The sequence below is a fragment of the Gopherus evgoodei genome, chromosome 8, assembly GCF_007399415.2.
Source record: "Gopherus evgoodei ecotype Sinaloan lineage chromosome 8, rGopEvg1_v1.p, whole genome shotgun sequence".
Classification (NCBI taxonomy): domain Eukaryota; kingdom Metazoa; phylum Chordata; order Testudines; family Testudinidae; genus Gopherus; species Gopherus evgoodei.
The window spans coordinates 70270965-70291920 of record NC_044329.1 but is presented as its reverse complement, the minus strand read 5'-3'; the positions used below and the strand labels follow the sequence as shown (position 1 = coordinate 70291920).

General features: G+C 38.2%; 2 protein-coding genes across 3 annotated transcripts in view; one reads left to right on the top strand and one right to left on the bottom strand.

The window, feature by feature from the left end:
• Nucleotides 1-562: 562 nt before the first annotated feature.
• Nucleotides 563-18895, bottom strand: FNDC7 (fibronectin type III domain containing 7). The gene is made up of 12 exons (XM_030574153.1): nucleotides 17854-18895; nucleotides 17312-17330; nucleotides 15432-15689; nucleotides 12803-13057; nucleotides 11243-11503; nucleotides 10469-10726; nucleotides 6088-6342; nucleotides 4564-4821; nucleotides 3759-4013; nucleotides 2647-2901; nucleotides 1564-1818; nucleotides 563-666 (listed from the first exon to the last, which is right to left on the bottom strand). The coding sequence occupies exons 1-12, from the start codon at nucleotides 17914-17916 to the stop codon at nucleotides 569-571; spliced, it is 2490 nt and encodes an 829-aa protein (XP_030430013.1). The 5' UTR covers nucleotides 17917-18895; the 3' UTR covers nucleotides 563-568.
• Nucleotides 18896-20013: 1118 nt separating this feature from the next.
• The window catches only part of STXBP3 (syntaxin binding protein 3), a 55053-nt gene continuing 54110 nt past the window's right edge, over nucleotides 20014-20956 (top strand). The window contains exon 1 of one of the 2 annotated variants that reach the window (XM_030574151.1): nucleotides 20014-20119. In XM_030574151.1, the coding sequence (XP_030430011.1) occupies nucleotides 20056-20119 (64 nt within the window). In that variant the 5' untranslated portion in view covers nucleotides 20014-20055. Of the gene's footprint in view, nucleotides 20120-20424; nucleotides 20780-20956 lie in introns of those variants that run through there. The other variant, XM_030574152.1, reaches the window with a different exon arrangement.

Genomic DNA, 20956 nt, shown 5'->3' with positions numbered 1-20956 from the left:
AAATGTATGACATGTCTGTGCTGTTATAATATGTCTTCAGTGAATTTCATGGATCTCATTTGGACATATGTGTAAGGCCAGATTCTCTCACTAGTTTAAGTCACTTTTTGCGCAGGGTGAATACCATATAGGGGAATCCTCTGGTTTTCTACAGCTGGCATACAGGTGCTTTGCCAACCTCCCTCTTACAACTGTAGTAGGGGCTGTGGCCAGGAGAAAATGGACATGGCTAGGATTTCCCAGGACCTCAGCAATCCCTGGCTGTTATAAGAGCTCTTTGGGGCCTTTGGCCGGCATTGTAATTAACAGCAGCCTTCTGGCTGTTCTAACTTACACTGGAGGACTGGATTGGCACAGAGCGACCCCAACATGAGGGCACCAACACCATCTTTGCACACTCCTTCCTGAGTCATACTGTGTGCTTCATAGCTCCAGCAGAGGATCTAGCTAGGCCATGGTATATATGTTTATACAATGTTGGGAGTAAATATTTTATCTGTGATAGAATTAAGAGAGTCCCCCTGCCAGAAAATAATATATGTTATTTAAAAGTAAAGTACTTTTCATTCTAAGAGAAACATATCTCACTAGAACCACCATATTCATGAAGGTGAAATACTGACAGCATTCTCGTACCCATTCCAACAGAACTTCCAGAGCAGGTCACTAGAATGAAATACAAAGAAGAGGCATGAAAGTTAAGTTAAGCTGAAACACATTAGCAATTTGTATAGTAAGGGCCATATTATACAACTAGGCAAGATCATTAAAGTTTAGTATGTTTAAAAATAATTTCATAATGGATTTGAATGTCTATCATGAAAAAATAAATCATTGTTTGTTTGGCTTTTTGTTCAGTGCTTCCAAGATACTTCTGCTAATATGAAGCATAATTTTTACAGGAAGATTGTAGAGACAGTTTCTCTTTATAAGGGTGGCTCATTAGTGTTGCTTCTGATTTTTCTTTAATTAAAAAGAGAGCATTAAGGTATTTGAAAACCAGTACATATGAAGAATTATATTAATTTAAAAGCAGACTAAGAAGAAAAATAAGAGTTTGGTACCCAACAACTAAAACTGATTCCCAAGAATAAATCATGCTGTAAAAAGCAGCCTTGTTGTGCATTTTATTGTCATTCCTTTCCATCTAAATACTAACCACTAGTATCCAGACTCAACACACACAGCCCTTTGCTCCAAAACTGATTATTCATGTCAGGATCAAGAGAAATTCATGTGAATTGGGGTATGTCATTTTACTGGCAAGTACATAAGCAGAAAAAATGTCCTTGATTTCTAAGCCCTGGCCCAGAAATGCACCTCATGTTTCAAGACTGTAGGGTATTCTTTTTGTGGGTTATGTGGTGAGCCAGCACTGGGATAGAAAGCTTCTGCTCCATGCTGTATCTTTGTTTCCTCTTATTCTGGAATATGACTAGGCACAACTACAAGCCAGAATTTGGCCCTATATAGATTCATAGAACTATATAAATAGTCTATAAATTACACTGAAATGCATCAAACAAAATATACATAGTTAAAAGGTCTATAATTGAGTTTTACCTGAATATATTTTTTTAGGGCAAAATGTAAGCTTTGATCCTTTCACAGGAACTGGAGAAACTACCACTGTATAGACATCCCCACAAGGTATCTCAGTGACATCACAATAACTCAAACCTGAAGTAGGGGTACAGGTGAAATTGCCTTTTGATCCATATAGATCTGTACTTATCAACCCTGCAGAAGCTTGCCAGTATATTCGGATACCATTGTTGCCCAGTCTATATAATTTCACCCCAGAAGGACAGCAAGCGCCTAATAAAGAAAATAAACAAGATTAAGTCTAAACTACAGATTATGCTTGTTCTTGAAAGGAAATTATAAATTTTCTTAACAGGTTTCACGCCTGATACCTACATTCGAACTACAAAGGTTCATCTTCTCACACAAAGTCAAGGTAATTATACAAGGCAGTGGTGGGGGATAACGGAATGAAAGTTGCCCTCCAAACTCCCAAAAGGCTGTGGGGCTGGAATATAGCACCTCTCCAGACACTGGTTAGTATCATACATTGGAATACTGGTCTCTATTGTGCCCCACCCACTATGAGGAATGTTAGGGTACTAGATTCAGACAATTGTAGAACCTCTTGCCTCTCTGTGTCCCTAGCCTCTGCCAGAAGCTGGGAATGGGCAACAGGGGATGGATCACTTGATGATTCCCTGTTTCGTTCATTCCCTTTAGGGCACCTGGCACTGGCCACTGTTGGAAGACAGGATATTAAGCTAGGTGGACCTTTGGTCTGACCTAGTATGGCTGTTCTTACGTTCTCTCTCATCTCGAAACTTCAAGTAGATATTGGCTTGTTTGGGTCTGATGTGCGGCCCCTTTCCATAGTGCACAAAGGGTACAGAAGTCCCCTTGCACAGTCTGCCTCATCCCCTCACAGTGCAGCTCTATCATGATGTTTACAGAGGGCCTTGCATTAATTTCATCCTAAGTATATTTAACAATTTAAAACAGGGAAATGCAAGGGTTTTAGCAATTTCTTTAATCTCGCATACAACCCTGATATGAAAATAAATCATCTGCCTACTATACTCTAATTTTTTTTCTTTTCAATTCCGTTTATCGTTTACCTACTGGAAGAATAGCCTTGATATGTGCAGTATGAGGCCAAACCAGTTTCAGTAATCACTTTCAGAGACACTGTATAGTTGGTGCCACATGTAATGCATCCCAGGAGACAGTGGTTTTGGAGAGTGTGGCACTTGGCTTGTCCTTTCGGTGATTCCAGTATTGTTATGTATGTCCTTGCACCAGCCCCAACAGACCAGCTGATATTTGTTATAGACTGCATCACTTGAGTTACTGTCAGATCATTAGGGCAACAAGGAGCTTAAAAGGAAACAAAGAAAGGGAGATCAACTGTATTGTGTCCACTGAGGTCCTATGCAGATATTTTTGTCAATGATTTTGTTTTAGAAATAGTTTATTTAAAATCTACTCAAAAACAGCCAGTTTTGTCAACCACATTTTTCTGATCTTAAGGCTTGATCCAGCTCTTGTTGAAATCTGTGGGAGTCTTTTTATTAACTTCAGTGGGAGAGGGGTCAGGCCCTTGAGAAGAAAAATAATTTTAAAACAAGAGGAAAACTAAGTACTTTTTAGCTAATGTTACCAAAATAGTCAGATATTAAATTTCAGCAGGCTAACATCTAATCTAACATGCTAAATTTCAGTAGCTAACATCTAATATATAGAATAACAACATAAGATAAATGATTTATTCCTTCTTCACCCATTGTGTGAGACAGTTATTACCCCAGGATTATTATGTGATGATTGTTCCAGCTGGTAGATCTTGGTAATAAAAAAATGTCTACAATGCATCATCAGAATCTCAGTGGTTTTCTCAGCCACAATAAGGATCAAAGTGCTGAAAAGGAAGCCATGCATTGCATAAAGAGATTATGCCAGTATAGCTTAATTAGCAGTGACCCAGGAAACATAAATACCTGTATTTGGGTTTATCAGCAGTATTCAGCTACTAAAGAGTAACAATCTCTCTCTCACACACACACACATTTGTGCAGATGCCATTCCATTCAGTAGGAAAGAGTAATACATGTAGATACATTGTGAAAAAAAAACCACATGGACACAGAGATACACACATTTAGCACAGAATTTATATATATATATAAAAAAATGATAAAGGTTATATTTTCAATTACATATTGATTGCTACGTACCTGTCTCTAAAGGAACACTGTAACTAGGTAAGCTCTGCCCTGCTGTTGTAATTGCCACAGCGCTAACAGAGAAAACTGATCCACAGGGAAGACCAGTTATGCTACAGGAATTTCCAGAACTTGTGCAATGCCACAATCCAACCTCTCCTCTAGCAGTAACAGTGTATACAGCATCATCATTATTGGCCTGCCAGTGCACACGAATTATGGAAAGATCATCCTGTGAGATGTTTTTTATTTCCGGACTGCATGGAGCTGAAAGATTTTAGATAGAGGAGATTTAAGATGTGCTGTTATCAGTACGTAGCTATACAATATAAAATGGAAGTTATGTCTATAGCTGCAGATTATTGTAGATATTTGACAAACTCACTCTGACAGTGATATCCTAGTCAATAATCTTTGAGTAATTTGGAACAGTTTATGAACATATAAACTAAATGAGTTTTACAGGGAAAAACTCTTGAAAAACTGACATGTTAAGGTTTTGCATATAAATACTGGAATCATAAATCTCATTTTCAGAAGTGCTGATTACCTAGCAGCTTCCAACCTCGCCACTTATTGAGGTGCCTGGTCATGGATTTAGGAATCCAATCTTAGGCACTCTTTTTTTTAAATCTTGACATTAGATTTTCTTTTTGTTTGCAACTATGAGTTATAATAACCTTTCTTAGCATTCACATTATGTTTTCCACCTTCAAAGCACTTTATGACTGTTAAGTAATCATTTTACTAACTACAACAATAATGTAAACAGCTAATTATTCTATGTATTAATAGACGTGAAAAAATAGCCATATACCTGTTGCCACATATTTAGATACACATGATGTATTGGTGCCCCTGATTTCACTGTAAGAATATACAGTGATGTTATACTGGGTGTTACACTGCAATGCAGACAGGATGCAAATTGTGGCAGTGTCATGACACAATACTACACCAACCCCATCAACAGCTTTTGTTTCATACATTTCAGCACCACGGACAGGAGACCAGACAATTTCAACTGTATCGCTGGACACAAACACTGGGTAAAAGTCACTGGGGCAACAAGGTGCTAAAAAAGCCAAAACAGAAAGGAAATGTCAACAGCGCTCATGAACAGAAAAATATTACATATTAAACAGGGTAGTGACTTGTTTACACAAACACCTCCTATATGAAACCTCCATTATCATAATTTTAAAAATGAATTATGTTCCCCACATTGAAGTCCTTGATTTAGCCAAAACTTAATAAAAAAAAAAGTACCATGTCCCTCATGATATCTGGACAAAGAGAATTCTATTGCATACTCTTTTTTTATAGTCAAAGTGTATTCTGACATCCCTTTAGTGTCCCTACAATAGCATTCAGTAATAATCCATTAATCTGAAATAATACTGTACACTTATGTTGCACCTTCCATTTGAGGTTCTCCAATATTTATGAATTGCCAAACTAAGCCTCATAATCAGATATTTCCTCATTTTACACATTGCAAAACAGGCACAGGGAAGGTAGGGACTTACCCAAGATTACACAGCAAAGCTCTGGCACAGCCAGGGCTAGAATTCAGATATCTTGACTCCCAGTCCTGTGCATCCATAACATTATCTTTCCCCACCTTTTGAACATGTTTTAGAATGACTGAATGATCAAACCTTGTAATTTATAAGCTGGTGGCATACTTGACTGATAAACTGGCTATTCAGATAAACATTGACTACACTTTCAAGTTAAACCCTTTTCCTTTTAAAAATATATATTTACTAAAGCACTGGTAATCATTGTTAATTTGGGCTGGTCAAAATTTTTCATCAAAAACATTTTTTTCCAATGGAAAATTGGGTTTCTGACTAATTTTTTTGGTGACAAGTATCTGCTTTCTGTAGAAAATGTTGACTTTCTGTTGAAAAACTGAACACCAAAACATTTGCATTTATAGGCCAAGTTCCACAGCCACCCTACATCTCTCATGACACACCATGGCCAGGGACTTTGAAGATGTATTGAAGTAGATCAGAAAGAGAGGAGAATGTGGTGTATTATGGGAGATGTAGCCCACCAGGGAGCCCAACCCATACTGGAAAATAGGAGCATGTGGCACTTGCATGACAACTTCCATGGAACACCAAGGCACCATTTCGAAATCTAAATGCTCTGTTTTAAACTAAAAGTTTTCTGTCCAAAATTTGGGGTAGCAGCCAAAAATTTTCACCTTTAAATTCCTCACCAAAAATTGATGTTTTCTGCAGGAAAAAAAATATTTTCCAACTAGTTCTATTGTTAATACTACTAGGGGAATCACCAAATATGTTTGCATAAACAAAGTGCTACTTACAAGTCGTATAATTGAATATATCCCCTAAAGGACTCTGTCCTGCCTTGTTATATGCGAAGACACTAATGAAGTAGGTGAAACCACAATCTGATTGGAAGTGGCATTGGGTATGGGATGTGTTGCAGTGCACTTCCAAGCCGTCGTCGCTTTTCACAAAAACCACATAATAATCTCCAAGATCTACATTAGACCATGACACTGACAATTTACCAGGGTTGTCCTCTTCTATTGTTATACTTCTTGGTGCACAAGGAACTGAGAAACCAGATTTAAAACAAAAACGGGGGGAAGGAAGAGGTTACAACTGTACTCACAGGATTTTATTTAAGCAACATTTTTACTACACAAACATCAATGAAAGATATATAGAATTTGTGTGATATGTTTAGCTTGAATAATTGGCACATGACCAGTTTAGAAAAGAGCAATTCATCTGGATTTGTAAGGATACTGGGATGACATGTATGTGATTATTTTAAAATGGTGCTTGTTCATAACATAAATTATGTGTGTGGGCTGTCAATTAATTGCAGTTAACTCACACGACTAACTAAAAAAAATTAATCGTGATTAAAAAATTAATTGTGATTAATGACACTTATAATACTAGAATACTAATTGATACTTATTAAATATTTCTGGATGTTCTTCTACATTTTCAATATTGATTTCAATTACAGCACAGAATAGAAAGTGCACAGTGCTCACTCACTTTAAATTATTATTACAAATATATGCACTGTAAAAATGATAAAAGAAATAGTATTTTTAAATTCACCTCATACAAGTACTGAAGTGAAATCTCTTTATCAGGAAAGTGTAACTTACAAATGTAGATTTTTTTTTTGGTTACATAACTGCACTCAAAAACAAAACAATGTAAAACTTTAGCACCTACAGATCCACCCAGTCCTACGTTTTATTCCGCCAATCGCTAAGACAAACAAATTTGTTTACATTTACAGGAGATACTGCTGCCTGCTTCTTATTTACAGTGTCACTTGAAAGTGAGAACAGGCATTCATATGGCACTTTTGTAGCCAGCGTTGCAAGTTATTTACATGCCAGAGATGCTAAACATTCGTATGCCCCTTCCATGCTTCGGCCACCATTCCAGAGGACATGCTTCCATGCTGATGATGCTCATTAAAAAAATGTGTCAATTAAATTTGTGACTGTACTCCTTGGGGGGAGAATTGTATGTCACCTGCTCTGTTTTTACCCGCATTCTGCATATATTTCATGTCATAGCCGTCTTGGATGATGACCTAGCACATGTTTAAGAACACTTTCACAGCAGATTTGACAAAACTAAAAGAAGGTACTGATGTGAGATTTCTAAAAATAACTACAGCACTCAACCCAAGGTTTAAGAATCTGAAGTGCCATCCAAAATCTGAGCAGGACGAGGTGTGGAGCATGCTTTTAGAAGTCTTAAAAAAGCAACAGTCTGATGCAAAAACTACAGAACCCAAACCACCAAAAAAGAAAATGAACCTTCTTCTGGTGACATCTGACTCAGATGATGAAAATGAACATGCGTCAGTCTGCACTGCTTTGGATCATTATCAAGCCGAACCTATCATCGGCATGGAAGCATGTACTCTGGAATGGTGGTGGAAGCATGAAGGGACATGTGAATCTTTAGTGCATCTGGCATGTAAATATCTTGCAACGCCGGCTACAACAGTGCCACGCGAACACCTATTCTCACTTTCAGGTGACATAAACAAAAAGCAGGCAGCATTATCTCCTGAAAATTGTAACTAACCTTGTTTGTCTGAGTGATTGGCTGACCAAGAAGTAGGACTGAGTGGACTTATAGGCTCTAAATTTTTACATTGTTTTATTTTTTAATGCAATTGTTTTTTGTACATAAGTCTACATTTATAAGTTCAACTTGCATGATAAAGAGATTGCACTACAGTACCTGCATGAAGTGAATTGAAAAATAATTTTTTTTTTGTTTTTTACAGTGCAAATATTTGTAATAAAAAATAAATATAAAGTGAGCATTGTACACATTGTATTCTGTGTTGTAACTGAAATTAATATATTTGAAAATGTATGGTAGTAACATCCAAAATAAATTTAAAATAAATGGTATTCTATTGTTGTTTAACAGAGTGATTAATCACGATTAAATTTTTTAATTGCTTGACAGCCCTAATAATTTATAACATTTCTATAGAACAAAGTACATGCTATTTCAGTCACAAGCAGGAAAAAGATCCCATTTTAAGGGCCACACATAAATGACAGCACAGGCATCATGCAGTATTTCAACAAGGAAGTGAAATATCCTAGGATAGCAATTTGTAGGTTTGGATGGCATTCAGCAAAATGATTGAATAACAGCTGGCAAGGGCTGGCTTGGACACAAGAACACCTTGTGTATGGCATCAGATCAGTTATTAACTCTGTACTTCATCAAAAGTTTGGTCTTTTTGCTTAGGTTTTATTTTATGGTGGCATCCCAAAATAACACTCACAAATGAGGACCATGTGGTTCATTGATTTAATAACGTTTCCCTTTTCCCTTCCTGGTTCAGTGGTTTACAAATTCAGTGTAGTGGTGCCACTCTAGCTGGAAATGGAGACTCGTCAATCTTGTCACCAACCAATTTTGCATTATCATTATTAATCATCATCCTCTGTATTTATGGGAGCACCCAAAGACCCATTCAGGACCCTGGCTCCATTGTGGTCGGCATTGTACAAACAGGAAAACGTGGTCTTTGATTTAAGAGTAACCCAGGACAAAAATAACAGGAGCACTGGAGGTCAGAACCGGGGATGTTGGCAGAACTTCATAATATTTTGCATTTATACAACATATTTTTTGAAGAATTTCAATCCATTTTTCCAATATGCTCACATTAAATCTTACAAACACTCCTGTGCAGTAAGTTAGGGTAAGATGGCAGCATTATAAACTGAGGCACAACTAGGTTAAATGATTTGTCCAAGATTGCAGAGTGACTCTGTGGCAGGAACAGAATACAAGTCTCCTGACTCATAGTCCTGTGCTTTAATCACCAGATTATCCTTTCTCACTCAGTATAGGGAAGCTTGCACACCATATTGGGCCTATTCTCCTCTTACTTTGACCAGTTTTAGACTGGTGTAACTCTACTGACTTCATGGGAGTTGCTTCTGATTCTCACTGGGGTGAGAGGAAAATCAAGCCTGTTGTATCTGCCAACTAAATATGCCATTCTCAAAATAATCCAAAGAAATAAAAATAAAGTTAGCACAGGATTCAGAGGGTAAATGTGAAGCTTCATGCATGAAGTACAACAAAAGTTTCAGAATACACACTGTTAAGTGCCACAATAACATGATAGCCACAGAAACAGGCTTTTTTTTTTTCAACATAGGGATTAATTTTCTTATAAAAGAAACACAATATCTCAACAGGAGCAACAGAAGCTCCAGTAGAGGTCACACTCAAAGACAAGGGTCTTTCTCCTCCTACCTCCCCATAAATGATAGTCAAAGTTCACCCAGGGTCTGCATTGTTTTCAATAGCACAGATCCTGGAATATGGCCTTGGAAGTGGAAATTCTGCAGGAGGAGGTAATGGTGAAGGTGTCTACAATATCCCCCTCACTGAGGGACTTGAAACCAACCCCCAAAAGAGGATGGCAGTGGCTAAGAAGGGGACATGGCCAGAGCAACCAGGCGATGCACCTCTACTCATGAACCCATAAGGAAATTTAAATTGGCCTTCCCTGGAATAATCCCTAGTGGGCAATGGTGGTGAAATACTGCCTGCCTTCCTCTGGGGGAGAAATCGCCAAGAGATGCGAGAAGCCAAGCTGATGAAGACAGGTGCAATTTGTATCACCTGTAAAGATAAAATTGGCCTAATGCTGATTTCCCCAAACTTTAAAATATATAATAATTAAAAAGCTAGAAATAAAAATATGTTTATATACACACGATGGATTGGATTCTTCTCTGTGTTACTTTGACTTCAGTGGAGCTATTTCAGATTTATATTGGTGTCACTGAGAGCAAAATACAGCTCAATTTCTTTAAAAAATATTTTTCCATAAAGTAAAATGCAGTTTTTCAGCTCACTGCTTTATAGAAACATCAGCACTTAAAAGAATGCTGCAATGGACAACCACGATGAGGCAGTTTATATACATAATAATGGAATCTTTTAAAATAAGGTGTGAGTGAATACCATGTGAGGGCCAGACATTGACAGTATTTAACTGTTCTGAAATATCTTAATGATTAGTATAGCAAACTCCCTTAAAACTATTTAATATTAAGCTGAAATTTAGGCAACTTTTGCTTTCTTCTTTCATTTTATGGCAAAAGAGAAAAAATATTATGGGCTATACAAGGGTCACTGTAGTTCACATACCAGTTTTTAAACTCACTGCATCTGTAGGTTTACTGGATCCAGCACTGTTATTGGCTACAACATAAACAGAGTACTCAGATCCACACTGGAGTGAAGACAAAGGGCAGGAAGTGGAAGATGTGCTACAGTTCAGTTTGGAGGCTTCACTGCAGGCTGTCACACTGTAATTTAAAGTTCCCTCTGTCGGTATCCAAGAAACAGTGGCCCTCAAAGTTCCACTATCAAAAGCAACTTGAACATCTGATGGTGCACGAGGACCTACATTAGTTAGAAACAACTGTAAATACACTTAGTATTTGGCATTTTATAGAGATGATCGTCAACCAGATCCCTGAATCCAAACATCATCAAATTTTATAACTTTGTGGCATAGGCCCCAGCCATCTTTTTACACCTATTACAGTTACACAGAATTTTTTAAACAATTACTCTAATTTTGCTCTGACACACAAATTTCTGATGAAATTTAAATATTTATATAAATATTAATGGACATATCCTAAGTTCCTTTACTCAGTTCTTGCTTAGGCAAAACTTTAATTGAAGTCAGTGGTAGATCTGCCTAAGTAAAGTTTATAAAATTTGACCCATGTCCTCTAGAACTTTCCTGAACCTAGAATTGGCATAAATTGTCATAGCTCCATTTGGACAATTTACACCAGCTGAGGATATACCCCCAATTTGTCATGTCAAAAACACACATACTACTATCAACAGCATTTTAAATTATAATTTTACACTAACTTTGGTTTCAGAAGAGAAAGCAGTTCTTACTTGTTATTTGGTTGTACGTGAAATCATCTCCAGGTATTCCATTAACATTCCAGGCATGTGCCTTGATGGTATAGAGAGTTCCAGGATCTAGACTGGTAAATACCAAGGAAGTATGGGTGGTGTTCTCTTTCATCATACTGCCTAAACCATCTGATCTCATGATGGACACAGAAAATCCAGCTGCCATATATACAGTTCCCCAGCTCACCACTATGGAGTCGTAACTTGGAGAACTTACAGACAGGACCGGAGCAGCCAAGACTGTTAATTACAAATATACATTAACTATTGGGATTTTCATTAATAGCTATGCTGTCTAAAAGCTAGACGAGCCAAATTCAGCATAGGGTAAACAGAATCAACTTTCATGGATGTCTCTGGGCCAAATTCAGTGGTGATGTAAATAGTATAAGTTGATCAGAGAATAAAGTGGTAAAGTTAGCATAGTTTGCACCAATTTACTATTTAATGGACTTGCATAGTGAAGGTGACTGGCACACCAAAAGGTGAAAAGTGGATGAGTGCAGCAAGAAAAGCAACTAAAAGGAGTCTGTGAGGTCAGTTAGATTCCCTTATTTTGTCCTATTATCTTACACTCTCCTTTCAGTTGCTTCCTCACCCCTTCCATCCCCTAAGTATGTCAGTGTACATCTTCTATTAGAAGGTAAAGCCACAAGGTTACATTGACTCACTAAACAATATATAAAGAAATACATATAAATGTTTTACTGGCATGGGTTTGGACAGCTATATTACTTGTGTCATGCGTAAGTTATGCAGGTTACCCTAAATGGGTTCCAATAATTTTTTTATACCAACGCCAACTGGCCTTAGAGAAAAAGTACAACTCACATACTTCAGAAATCTATACAATTTACCCTATTTTGCCCTAAATTTATACCTAAATTTGCCCAGTCTCTCAATGCTGTGTCCCACAGGCAGACTGGGTATCTCTCTTTCCTGACTGTATCAAACTCCCATTTCTAGTTTTGATAGGACATTAGATATCAGACTTTATCATTGGTTCAGGCTTGAATACTGTTCATCTTGAGCAAAAGCCAAATTCTAAGAACTGGTCAAATATGAGTGATAAATGCAATGTATCATATGGCACAGTAATGTATCAGCTGGGTATCACCACTACATGCATGGGTCTATGTCTACTTTTCACTTATATAACGCCTTCCACCCAAGGACGTTAAAGCTCTTTGAAAACATTAAGCCTTAATGTCATTATTCACATTATACACATAAGAAAATAAAGTATAGAGACGTTAAGTACAGAAGCAGAGCTGAGAACTGAATTCAGAAATCCAGTCCTATGCACTGGCCATGAGGCCACTATATCTATATACCTATAATTATATTCTTGAACACTGCAATGGTGATATGTTCAATATTTAAAAAATAAAAGATTGCACTAATTCATCCCCAGTAAATGCTTGAACTATTTTTACTTTCTGTACTAGAATTTTAAAAGATACAGTTAGAAAATTCCATGAGCCATATATGTTATGCACTCTAGTATTATGAGAGTTGCTATATAAAATCAAAAGCTACCTGTCTTTGCCGTCTTTGAAGGTGAAGGTAGGCTTCTTCCTCCAGAGTTTATAGATCTGATGGTGATTTTGTACAGTGTAGCAGCCTTCAATCCTGTCACTGTGCCTGGTGAATTTATGACTATAGTTTCAATGGAAGAATCTCCATCCTGTGCAGTCAGTAGATAACTGGTAGCCCCAGGAACAGCTACCCATTCCACTGTGATACTGTTGCTCAGTTTTGAATAAGCTTGGTCAATAACAGGTATCTCAGGAGCTAAAAATGAAATTATGGTAAATTAAAAATCCATAATCATGTTCAAATATAAGGACCTTCTGCTGTTAGGTGCTAAGTGCATTGACCATTTTGCAGGAGGTGCTCAAGATAACTGGGATGTAATTTCTTTGATACTTCTAATTTGACTTTTCTAAATCAAATAGCAAATTTAAATTGCATACAAATATAATTGATTTTATTTGTGCCACGAAACAAAATAAATGTTTGTTCAGTGTCCACAGTGCAATTAGCAATGAAAAACTGCATCTACTGTAGTTAGCACTGATTATATGCAATTTATATATATACTCAGATTGTTCTTTAAAGGGGAACAGTGGTACATTAACTAATTCAGTTGGTCTGACTTTGGAGAACGGTTGTTTTGTACAGTCACTTGGGTAGTTCCTATCCTACAAATTTGTCATTCCTCTCTGTACCTTACTGAGTGATGGAGCTGGGTTTTGGTCTCCCTAACTCTGAGCTATATCTACTTTACCTTAATCTAATCTAATCCAATCCATCATGTTCCTAATGACCAGCTGCCAGAAAATCAAATGTTTGAAAGGCTGTAAAAAGTGGGCCAAATTCATCCTTAAAGCATTGACTTTATTAGAGTAGCATCTGGGATAAATCTGGCCCAGCATGGCTTCAGTCACCAGAATATTGCAGCCGTCTAAGGAGATCATCTGCTAAATTGAGGAAGAGAAGATGCTAAATTACTCTGCATCTTTGGGGACACTTGTGCCCCTCTACAGTCTTTCAAACAAACTGTGACTTACCTGTGTAAAATGTGCTACTACTGCAGCTTTTAAACAAGTTTAAATACATACTAACAATACATGCAAGACTGGATTTATTTTAGATCATTATTGAAGTTACTAATGACGATACCAACCTTTTGATCATGTTCACACTAGATAATCTAAGTGCATCTTTCCCATGTTGCTCTGTAGCCAATCAGTCCTAGAAGGTGCTCCTATTATTATCAACAGGAAATAGCTTTGCTTTCTACAAAACAATCTAAAATGGGAAGACTGATACTATATGTTAAATACTGCAGCTACAGGAACTTTTTTCTAATAGCCCTTAGTGTGAGCCATTCAGAAAACTAAATGTCATATACTTCAGTCAGACAAGTAACTAGCTATAACTCTCCCAACTAAACTGCTGTAATCGGGATTTTGGGCCTTGAATAAGCACATGTAGCAGGTTCCATATGTCATAAGGCTGCAGAAGACCAAAAAGAGCAGGCAACCTCATAAAATAGATGAAAGTGATCCAATTGCACTAACTGTAAAGTGAAAACGTATCCAGAATGTAAGCTTGCACCAGCACAACTACCAATTTCAAGGCAACTAACCCACGAGTTCAGAGACTTTGGCAGCAATTACAGGAGTAATATTTTCACAAGTATGAACACTTGAACAATATCTCTACTGTATTAGGCCCAAATATTTTTTCATTCAGCATTAGCTAGGCATGTCCCCTTTTCCACCATTTGTAAAAATTACAAAAAAACCCTATTTTCTACATTTCTACATTTTTCTTTTAAAATATTGTGCAAATTTAAATTAAGTCTATAGGAGTTTGTCTGATAAATGAGTGCAGGATTTTACGCTTAATCGGGGACCAATCCTGCAAAACTTCTACATAGGGAACTCTTATTCAAGTCAAAGGGAGCTGTGTGCCCACCTGGCTTGCAGAAGTGGATCCACAGTATGTTATTTATTTCAGAACTGCATTACAGAGCATTAAAACATTATGATATTTCTCCCATGACTGAGGTAACCACGAGGTGAAAAAGAGGTAGATTATATTCTAAACTTTCAGGGTGATCATAACCATGAATTTAATTTTAGTTATTTCCTCAATAAGATGAAAATTTTGAATTTTTTTAAAAGAAAACAAGGATATTTCTAAAGTTTTTCAATTAAAAATTTTTAAAAGGAATTTCAAATGATTGATTTTTTCAAAACTAAATATCAGTTATGGAACAGGAAAGAGGGAATACTGTCTATCTAGGTTCTTCTATAATGCCCAAGGCTAACTTAACCAGTACAGAATCAGGTCCTAAATGGAAATAAAATGTCAGTTTTTCACATTTATATGACCCCACTTTTGTGTTCTTCAATTAAAAACAAGGCAGCTGATTTTGAAAGTTGTGATTAGGTGAGAATTGATGCAAGGGATGCACACACACACACTCACTCTCTCTCTCTCTCTGATCATGCTTCCACTGAAGTCAGTGGGAAAACGTCCATGGACTTCAGTATGAGTAGGAGTCAGCCCTAAAAATCAAACAAAACATACAGGGTGAAATCTTGGCCTTACTGAAGTCAATGGAAATCTTGTTAGCAACCCATTCCATACTAACCTGTTAACTGCTTAGTCTGTGCTTCCGCCAGGATAATTCCATTCTTATCAATGGCTTCCACTTTTACAGTGTGGACATTGTTGGGAGTTAGTGAAGTAAGAATGCCTATAACAGGAACATCACTGAAATGTGCCAACAAAGAGTGGCCTACTGTGTTCCTGGGGGTTGCTGTGATTCTGTAGGAAACGGCTCCTGAAAACTTGGACCATCTGAGATAAATGTTTCTTGATGTCACATTATATATGAATATAGAGAAACCTACAAAAAATACCACACCAATTTTAGTCTTTGAAACCTGAAATACACTACTGGGCAAACTGTTTGGACAAGATTCTTTCAAATATTTAAGTAGCCTGATTTTCAGAGGGCAGGTATTCAACACTTTTTTGGAAATCAGGTCCCTTTAAGGGGCCTCAAGAAGGGTACCCAAAATAATCTCTTGAAAATTAAACTTTGCATTAAATTATAACTGAAATTATTTTTCTGCTCATTTCTATCACCCATTATACACTGTAGTGTACTGTGTTGCCAGCTCTCATGATAATATTGCAAGTCTCACGATAATTGCTATTTTACTCAAGCCCCAGCTACTGGAGCTTTCTGAATATTTGAAAATCTCATCTTTAATTTAAAGAAGAGTTTCTAGCTCTCATGGTTGCAGAAAAAAAGGATGAAAATGTGACCCAAGTATATCCTAAAGCTTAAAAACCAGAAGGTGAATAAAAAAAAGCCAAAATGTAGTGGTAGTTTTTTAACTCTCATGATTTTTAGAGGGCTGCCTCATGATTTATTAACGTCTGAGGTTGGCAATACTGCTATTATTTACATATGGCTTTTGTAATCTTGCAAATAGTGGGACTAATCCTACCACTCTGTGCATAGAAACCCCTCTGACATCAATGAGAGTTCCACACATGAAGAGCTTGCACAATCAGGCCTGTGGTTTATAAAATCTCTGTGAAATTAATTGCCCAAATACTGTAAAAACATCGAGGAGTCCTTGTGGCACCTTAGAGACTAACAAATTTATTTGGGCATAAGCTTTCGTGGGCTAAAACCCACTTAATCAGATGCATGGAGTGGAAAATATCGTAGGAACATATAAATACACAGCACGTGAAAAGATGGGAGTTACCTTACCAAGTGGGGGTCAGTGCTAAAGAGCCAGTTCAATTAAGGTGGAAGTGGTCTATTCACAACAGTTGACAAGAAATACCACTCTGAAACCTATCACCAAATATTGTAGTAACTTTATGGCAATATGTAATGGTTAGGACTCTAAAATATTGTAATATATACTAATATGTACTGTCACAATGTATATTAAATGGACGACTTGTAAGAGCCCAATCCTGCGTTCCTTGCTCAGCCAAAACTCACACTGCAGTCATCAGGAGTCCTGGGTGCACAAAGAATGCAAGATTGAAGAAAAGGGAAAAGGAAATTGTGTGGTGTATTTATCTTTAATTTTTAAAATCAAACAAAAATTATGCTATTTTAAGAGGGCCAAAGTATCAGAGAAAAGCATGCACACACTGAATAGATAGTGTGGATAATGAGTGTAGTCTGAGAAGATACTGTTCAGTGCAAACTGAGTGTAGCCTTAGGTAAGTGTCATATTGTAAGAAGTATATTAGAACGTTTATGCAAATGTACAGTAGCATAGGTAACTTTTTCAAATAAAGTTTTTTTTTAATTATATCATATAAAGAAACATGATTCTTCACTTTTTTTAAGTCTGATTTCACTTTAGTTAAAAAACTTTTGTTTGCAACATTACTAGAATTTAAAAATCAATTTGGATTAGTAATCAGAGATTTCTCTGTTCTTTAATGTCCATCTAAAAATGAACTGGTAAAAATACCTTTTTAAGACTTTACCTGTGTTAGCTGAAACAATCTGAAAAAAAAAAGACATAGAACATTAGAATCACAAACTGAAAAATTATTTTGTGAAAAGGGAGAACATTTTAACTTTTATCAGTAATAACAATGACTTCTTTAAAATTGTTTTTTGTGAACATAGCTTACTAATGTGCAATTTTACTTATTTGTTCAGTTTATTTAAGCATGCAAAGGTATGTACAGTAGTAAGGTAAATCTACGAGGCTGTTACTAGTGAATTTAACATAGGTATGCAGCTCACATTACTATTTCATTATCCTCTCTGAATCTGGCCATTGATCCAGAAGGGAAAGTTTGCAGTTGCTGACAGACTTTGAAAGACACAGTGTTCTAAAAGTATAATAGCATAGTTTTTCTGTGGGTCTGTTACCAGTCTGGGAAAAAGTAATTGTGTAACTCTTACAGAAAACATAATAATCAAAAATAAGAATAAACATTTGATAAATAGGGTGCTTTTCGTTTGTTTTTAAAAAGGACATGTCATTCTTAAAAATGTTTGAGAGCAAAGTTAAACTCACCATTTCAAGACTGATGAGGATAAATCCAGTAAGTACCAAAGGTTTACCTTTTCCACTGCACATCTTGTCAGACAAAACTTTTATTCCACACTTTGCGTCTGGATGTGATCAATCAGATACCCCATAAAGAACAGTAATCACCTCACTATAGTTGTTAAGACTAGTCTTTGAGACACTGGAAAGAAATATTTGTCTGTAGCGCCTCCTCCCCTTTTCTGGATGGCTTATAAGCAGCTGCAAGGAATATTTAGTGAAATGACGCATACTGCATCCAACTGAAAATGCAGAAAATGTTACATGGGAAGACTGTGTTCTGTTCTTTCCTCTGTTACACAGGTGCAATTCCAATATTGCACATATGCACCTAACAGATTGCGAAATTGAGCCCAGTTTAAATAACTGTGTTGGAATTTGGTTTTACTGGTTGAAGTTCATATATTGTGATACTATTTCTACCAAATGCCATTTCTTTTTGTTCAGAATTATGCTTGGGTTTTGTCTCCTATTTTAATAGGAAAATGTCATACTATAGTTAATAATTTGAGGAAGTATCTTTCTTATACTTCTTTGTATGGTGCACGCTGAAGTAGAAATTACTTTCAGTTTTAATGTCTCTAGTGTGTTTGGTACAGATGTTCATCTTTGGGTTTCCTTTTGTCTCCAGATTATTATTATAGTTTGTGATACATGATTCTTTATTTGTTAAAAGTCTTCCTGTGTTTTTCATATTTCACTGTGGCAAAGAATATGCTAGGTTAATCTTCTGTGTAAAAATCTGTAACAGTTTATCTGATATCACCATGATATCCTGGCACTAACAAAACTACATAAACAGTTCATCTGAAATACTGTATTCTCCACTCTTCATTATTCTTTTTTGTTCAGTTAAAGTATGCATACATCATTTTAAATTACATTATTTGTTATGTTCAGGGAAGCAATGTAGAGTCTTAAGGCTGTTTTTATGGGAAAGCAATTGCAAATAGATGAGCCTTACATTTGTGTCTGAAAGTTGTAAAGCCATGGTCATTACCATTTTTGATGGAAAGGTATTCCACAGCGATTAGTCACCCTCGGCAAGTTTAATCTTTACTACTGACCTTGTCCCTTGTCCCTGAAAAATGTAATTGCTGTAATAAATCACAGAGAAAAAGTACCTGTTGGGTTCACCTCACTCAGGGATTTGAAGATCAAGACCAAGATTTTGATGCTCTGCGTGTATAACCCATCTATGTTAGTAAACAAGTCACTCCATGTTTAACCAGCTAGAGTGTAAACCCCTTACTTTCAATCCCTGGTACAATGCACTGGAATAAATCACCATGGCCAGGGTTCTATAAAATAGAACTGAATGTAGCTCCTGACCAGTTGGAGCTACTAAGAGGCATTTCTAGCCATTATAGCTATTTGTGTATCCAGAAGAAGCAGAGTCCAGAAGAATCCCCAGGCCATAAACTGAGTTGATGATTACGCTGAAGATTTCTTCAGGTGAGGGTGACTTTTGTAGATATATAATTGTCCACCCTGCCAAAGATTAGTTTCAGTCAGCTGCTTCATGCAGGTAAAGTCTGTTCTCAGACAACAGGAAAACTGGATAATAGGATGGTTTGTGTTTGATGTGAAGGAGATGAGAGTAGACACCTGGCCTGGCACGTGTGGTCATGTGGCTCATGGAGTTTGATGCATGCTTCTCAGCTGCTCCTGTATTGCCTTTAGGTTCTGCAGTAGTATGGTGAGTGAGTGCTACATGATACTGGGGAGGGCACTGGTGCAGGTGTGGGTCTGTCTGGGATTGCCCAGGCCTGGTCGGATGTGGACATGATTCTAGTGTTGGTCCACCAGTGCTCTGTGGTGGAGACGAGAATAGTGTCCCTCTCCTGTGACACCAGGTAACGCTCGGTTCCCGCCAGTAAGCCTCTGCTCGGAGCCGTGCCCAGCCACGCCCTCTCACTAACACACCCATCTCCTCCGGCCCGTCTTCTACCCCGCAGCTCCGATCTAGGCCCCATTCCTCTCCTGCCCTCCAGCAGCGCTCGGCTTACGTCGCGGCGCAGTGCCGGAGGGGCGTGGCTCCCAGACAAAAACGAGGCTGCAGCGGAGTCAGAGGGCGGACTTTGAGGGTGGGGTGATGTAGATGAAGCGTAACCGGGATGGGGATTGTGTAAAAGTGACGTCAGAGTGGAGGTGGAGTCTGGGGGTAAGATGGCGCCTGCTGCGGTGGAGGCCGCGTCCGGGGAGCGGGGTCTCAAGAGCCTGGTGTGGCAGAGTAAGTCCGGGGCACCCACGTTCCCGTCGGGCTCCCGCTGCTCGCTCCCTCTCTCTAGGGAAGGGCTGACACGGTTCCGGCGCCGAGATAGCGACTCCCGCCGCCCCTGGGGCACCAGCACTCGCCTTGCGGCTGCGCCGCGCCTGGCAGCCCCAGTGAGGGGAGCCGGGGCTGAGGTCCTGCCCTCACTCCTTAGGGGCCCTTCCTTCGCGTGCCCCCGCCCCCAGCCCGTGGTGGGTCACTGCGTTCCGCCTCTGCGCTCCCGGAGCCCGAGCCCGCGGCCTGCTGCGCGCCGCCGAGAGCGTGCGGAGCGGCAGGGTCATGGACTGTGCCTCCCTCAGCGGGAGACAGCCGCTGGCACTGCCGGGCCTGAGCTGCTGCCTCTGCCTAGGCATTTGGAGGCGGTGTAAGGCCCTGCTGCGGAGCTGCGCGCTTCTTCGTGAGCTCCAGGGAGGGTCCCCGGTCGGTGAAGGCACGGGCCTGTTGTAAATGTTTTGCGGAAGCGCAATACAGACTGTGTGATGTTGACAAATGAGGTTTTGCCCCATGTGGGTCCTTTCTTCACTGGCCTGGGAAATCCTGTTGGTCTCACAAACTTATTTCCTTATAGAAGTGCTACAGATGCTGGGAAGTAGCACTGACTTACTAGACTGGCAACAGGTCTTTATTCTTAAGTTCTTCTATATGCTCCAATTTGCACCAGTTTAATTAGTTTAGCCTTTGTTTTGATCGTTATTTTTAATTGGAATATTGTAAGGGAATAGCTCTGTTACAAAAACTGCAGCATTGACACTGTTCTAAGCACAGTGTTTTCTAATCTCCCTCCTATGATCAGTG

What these genes read in the sequence shown, in the direction of transcription:
- FNDC7 (XM_030574153.1), bottom strand. Translation starts at nt 17,916, where the DNA reads ATGTGCAGTGGAAAAGGTAAACCTTTGGTACTTACTGGATTTATCCTC. An exon ending in ACAGACTAAGCAGTTAACAG is followed by an intron (nt 13,058 to 15,431) that starts GTTAGTATGGAA and finishes TTTCATTTTTAG; the next exon opens with CTCCTGAGATACCTGTTATT. An exon ending in ATCTAAATATGTGGCAACAG is followed by an intron (nt 4,014 to 4,563) that starts GTATATGGCTAT and finishes AAAATCTTTCAG; the next exon opens with CTCCATGCAGTCCGGAAATA.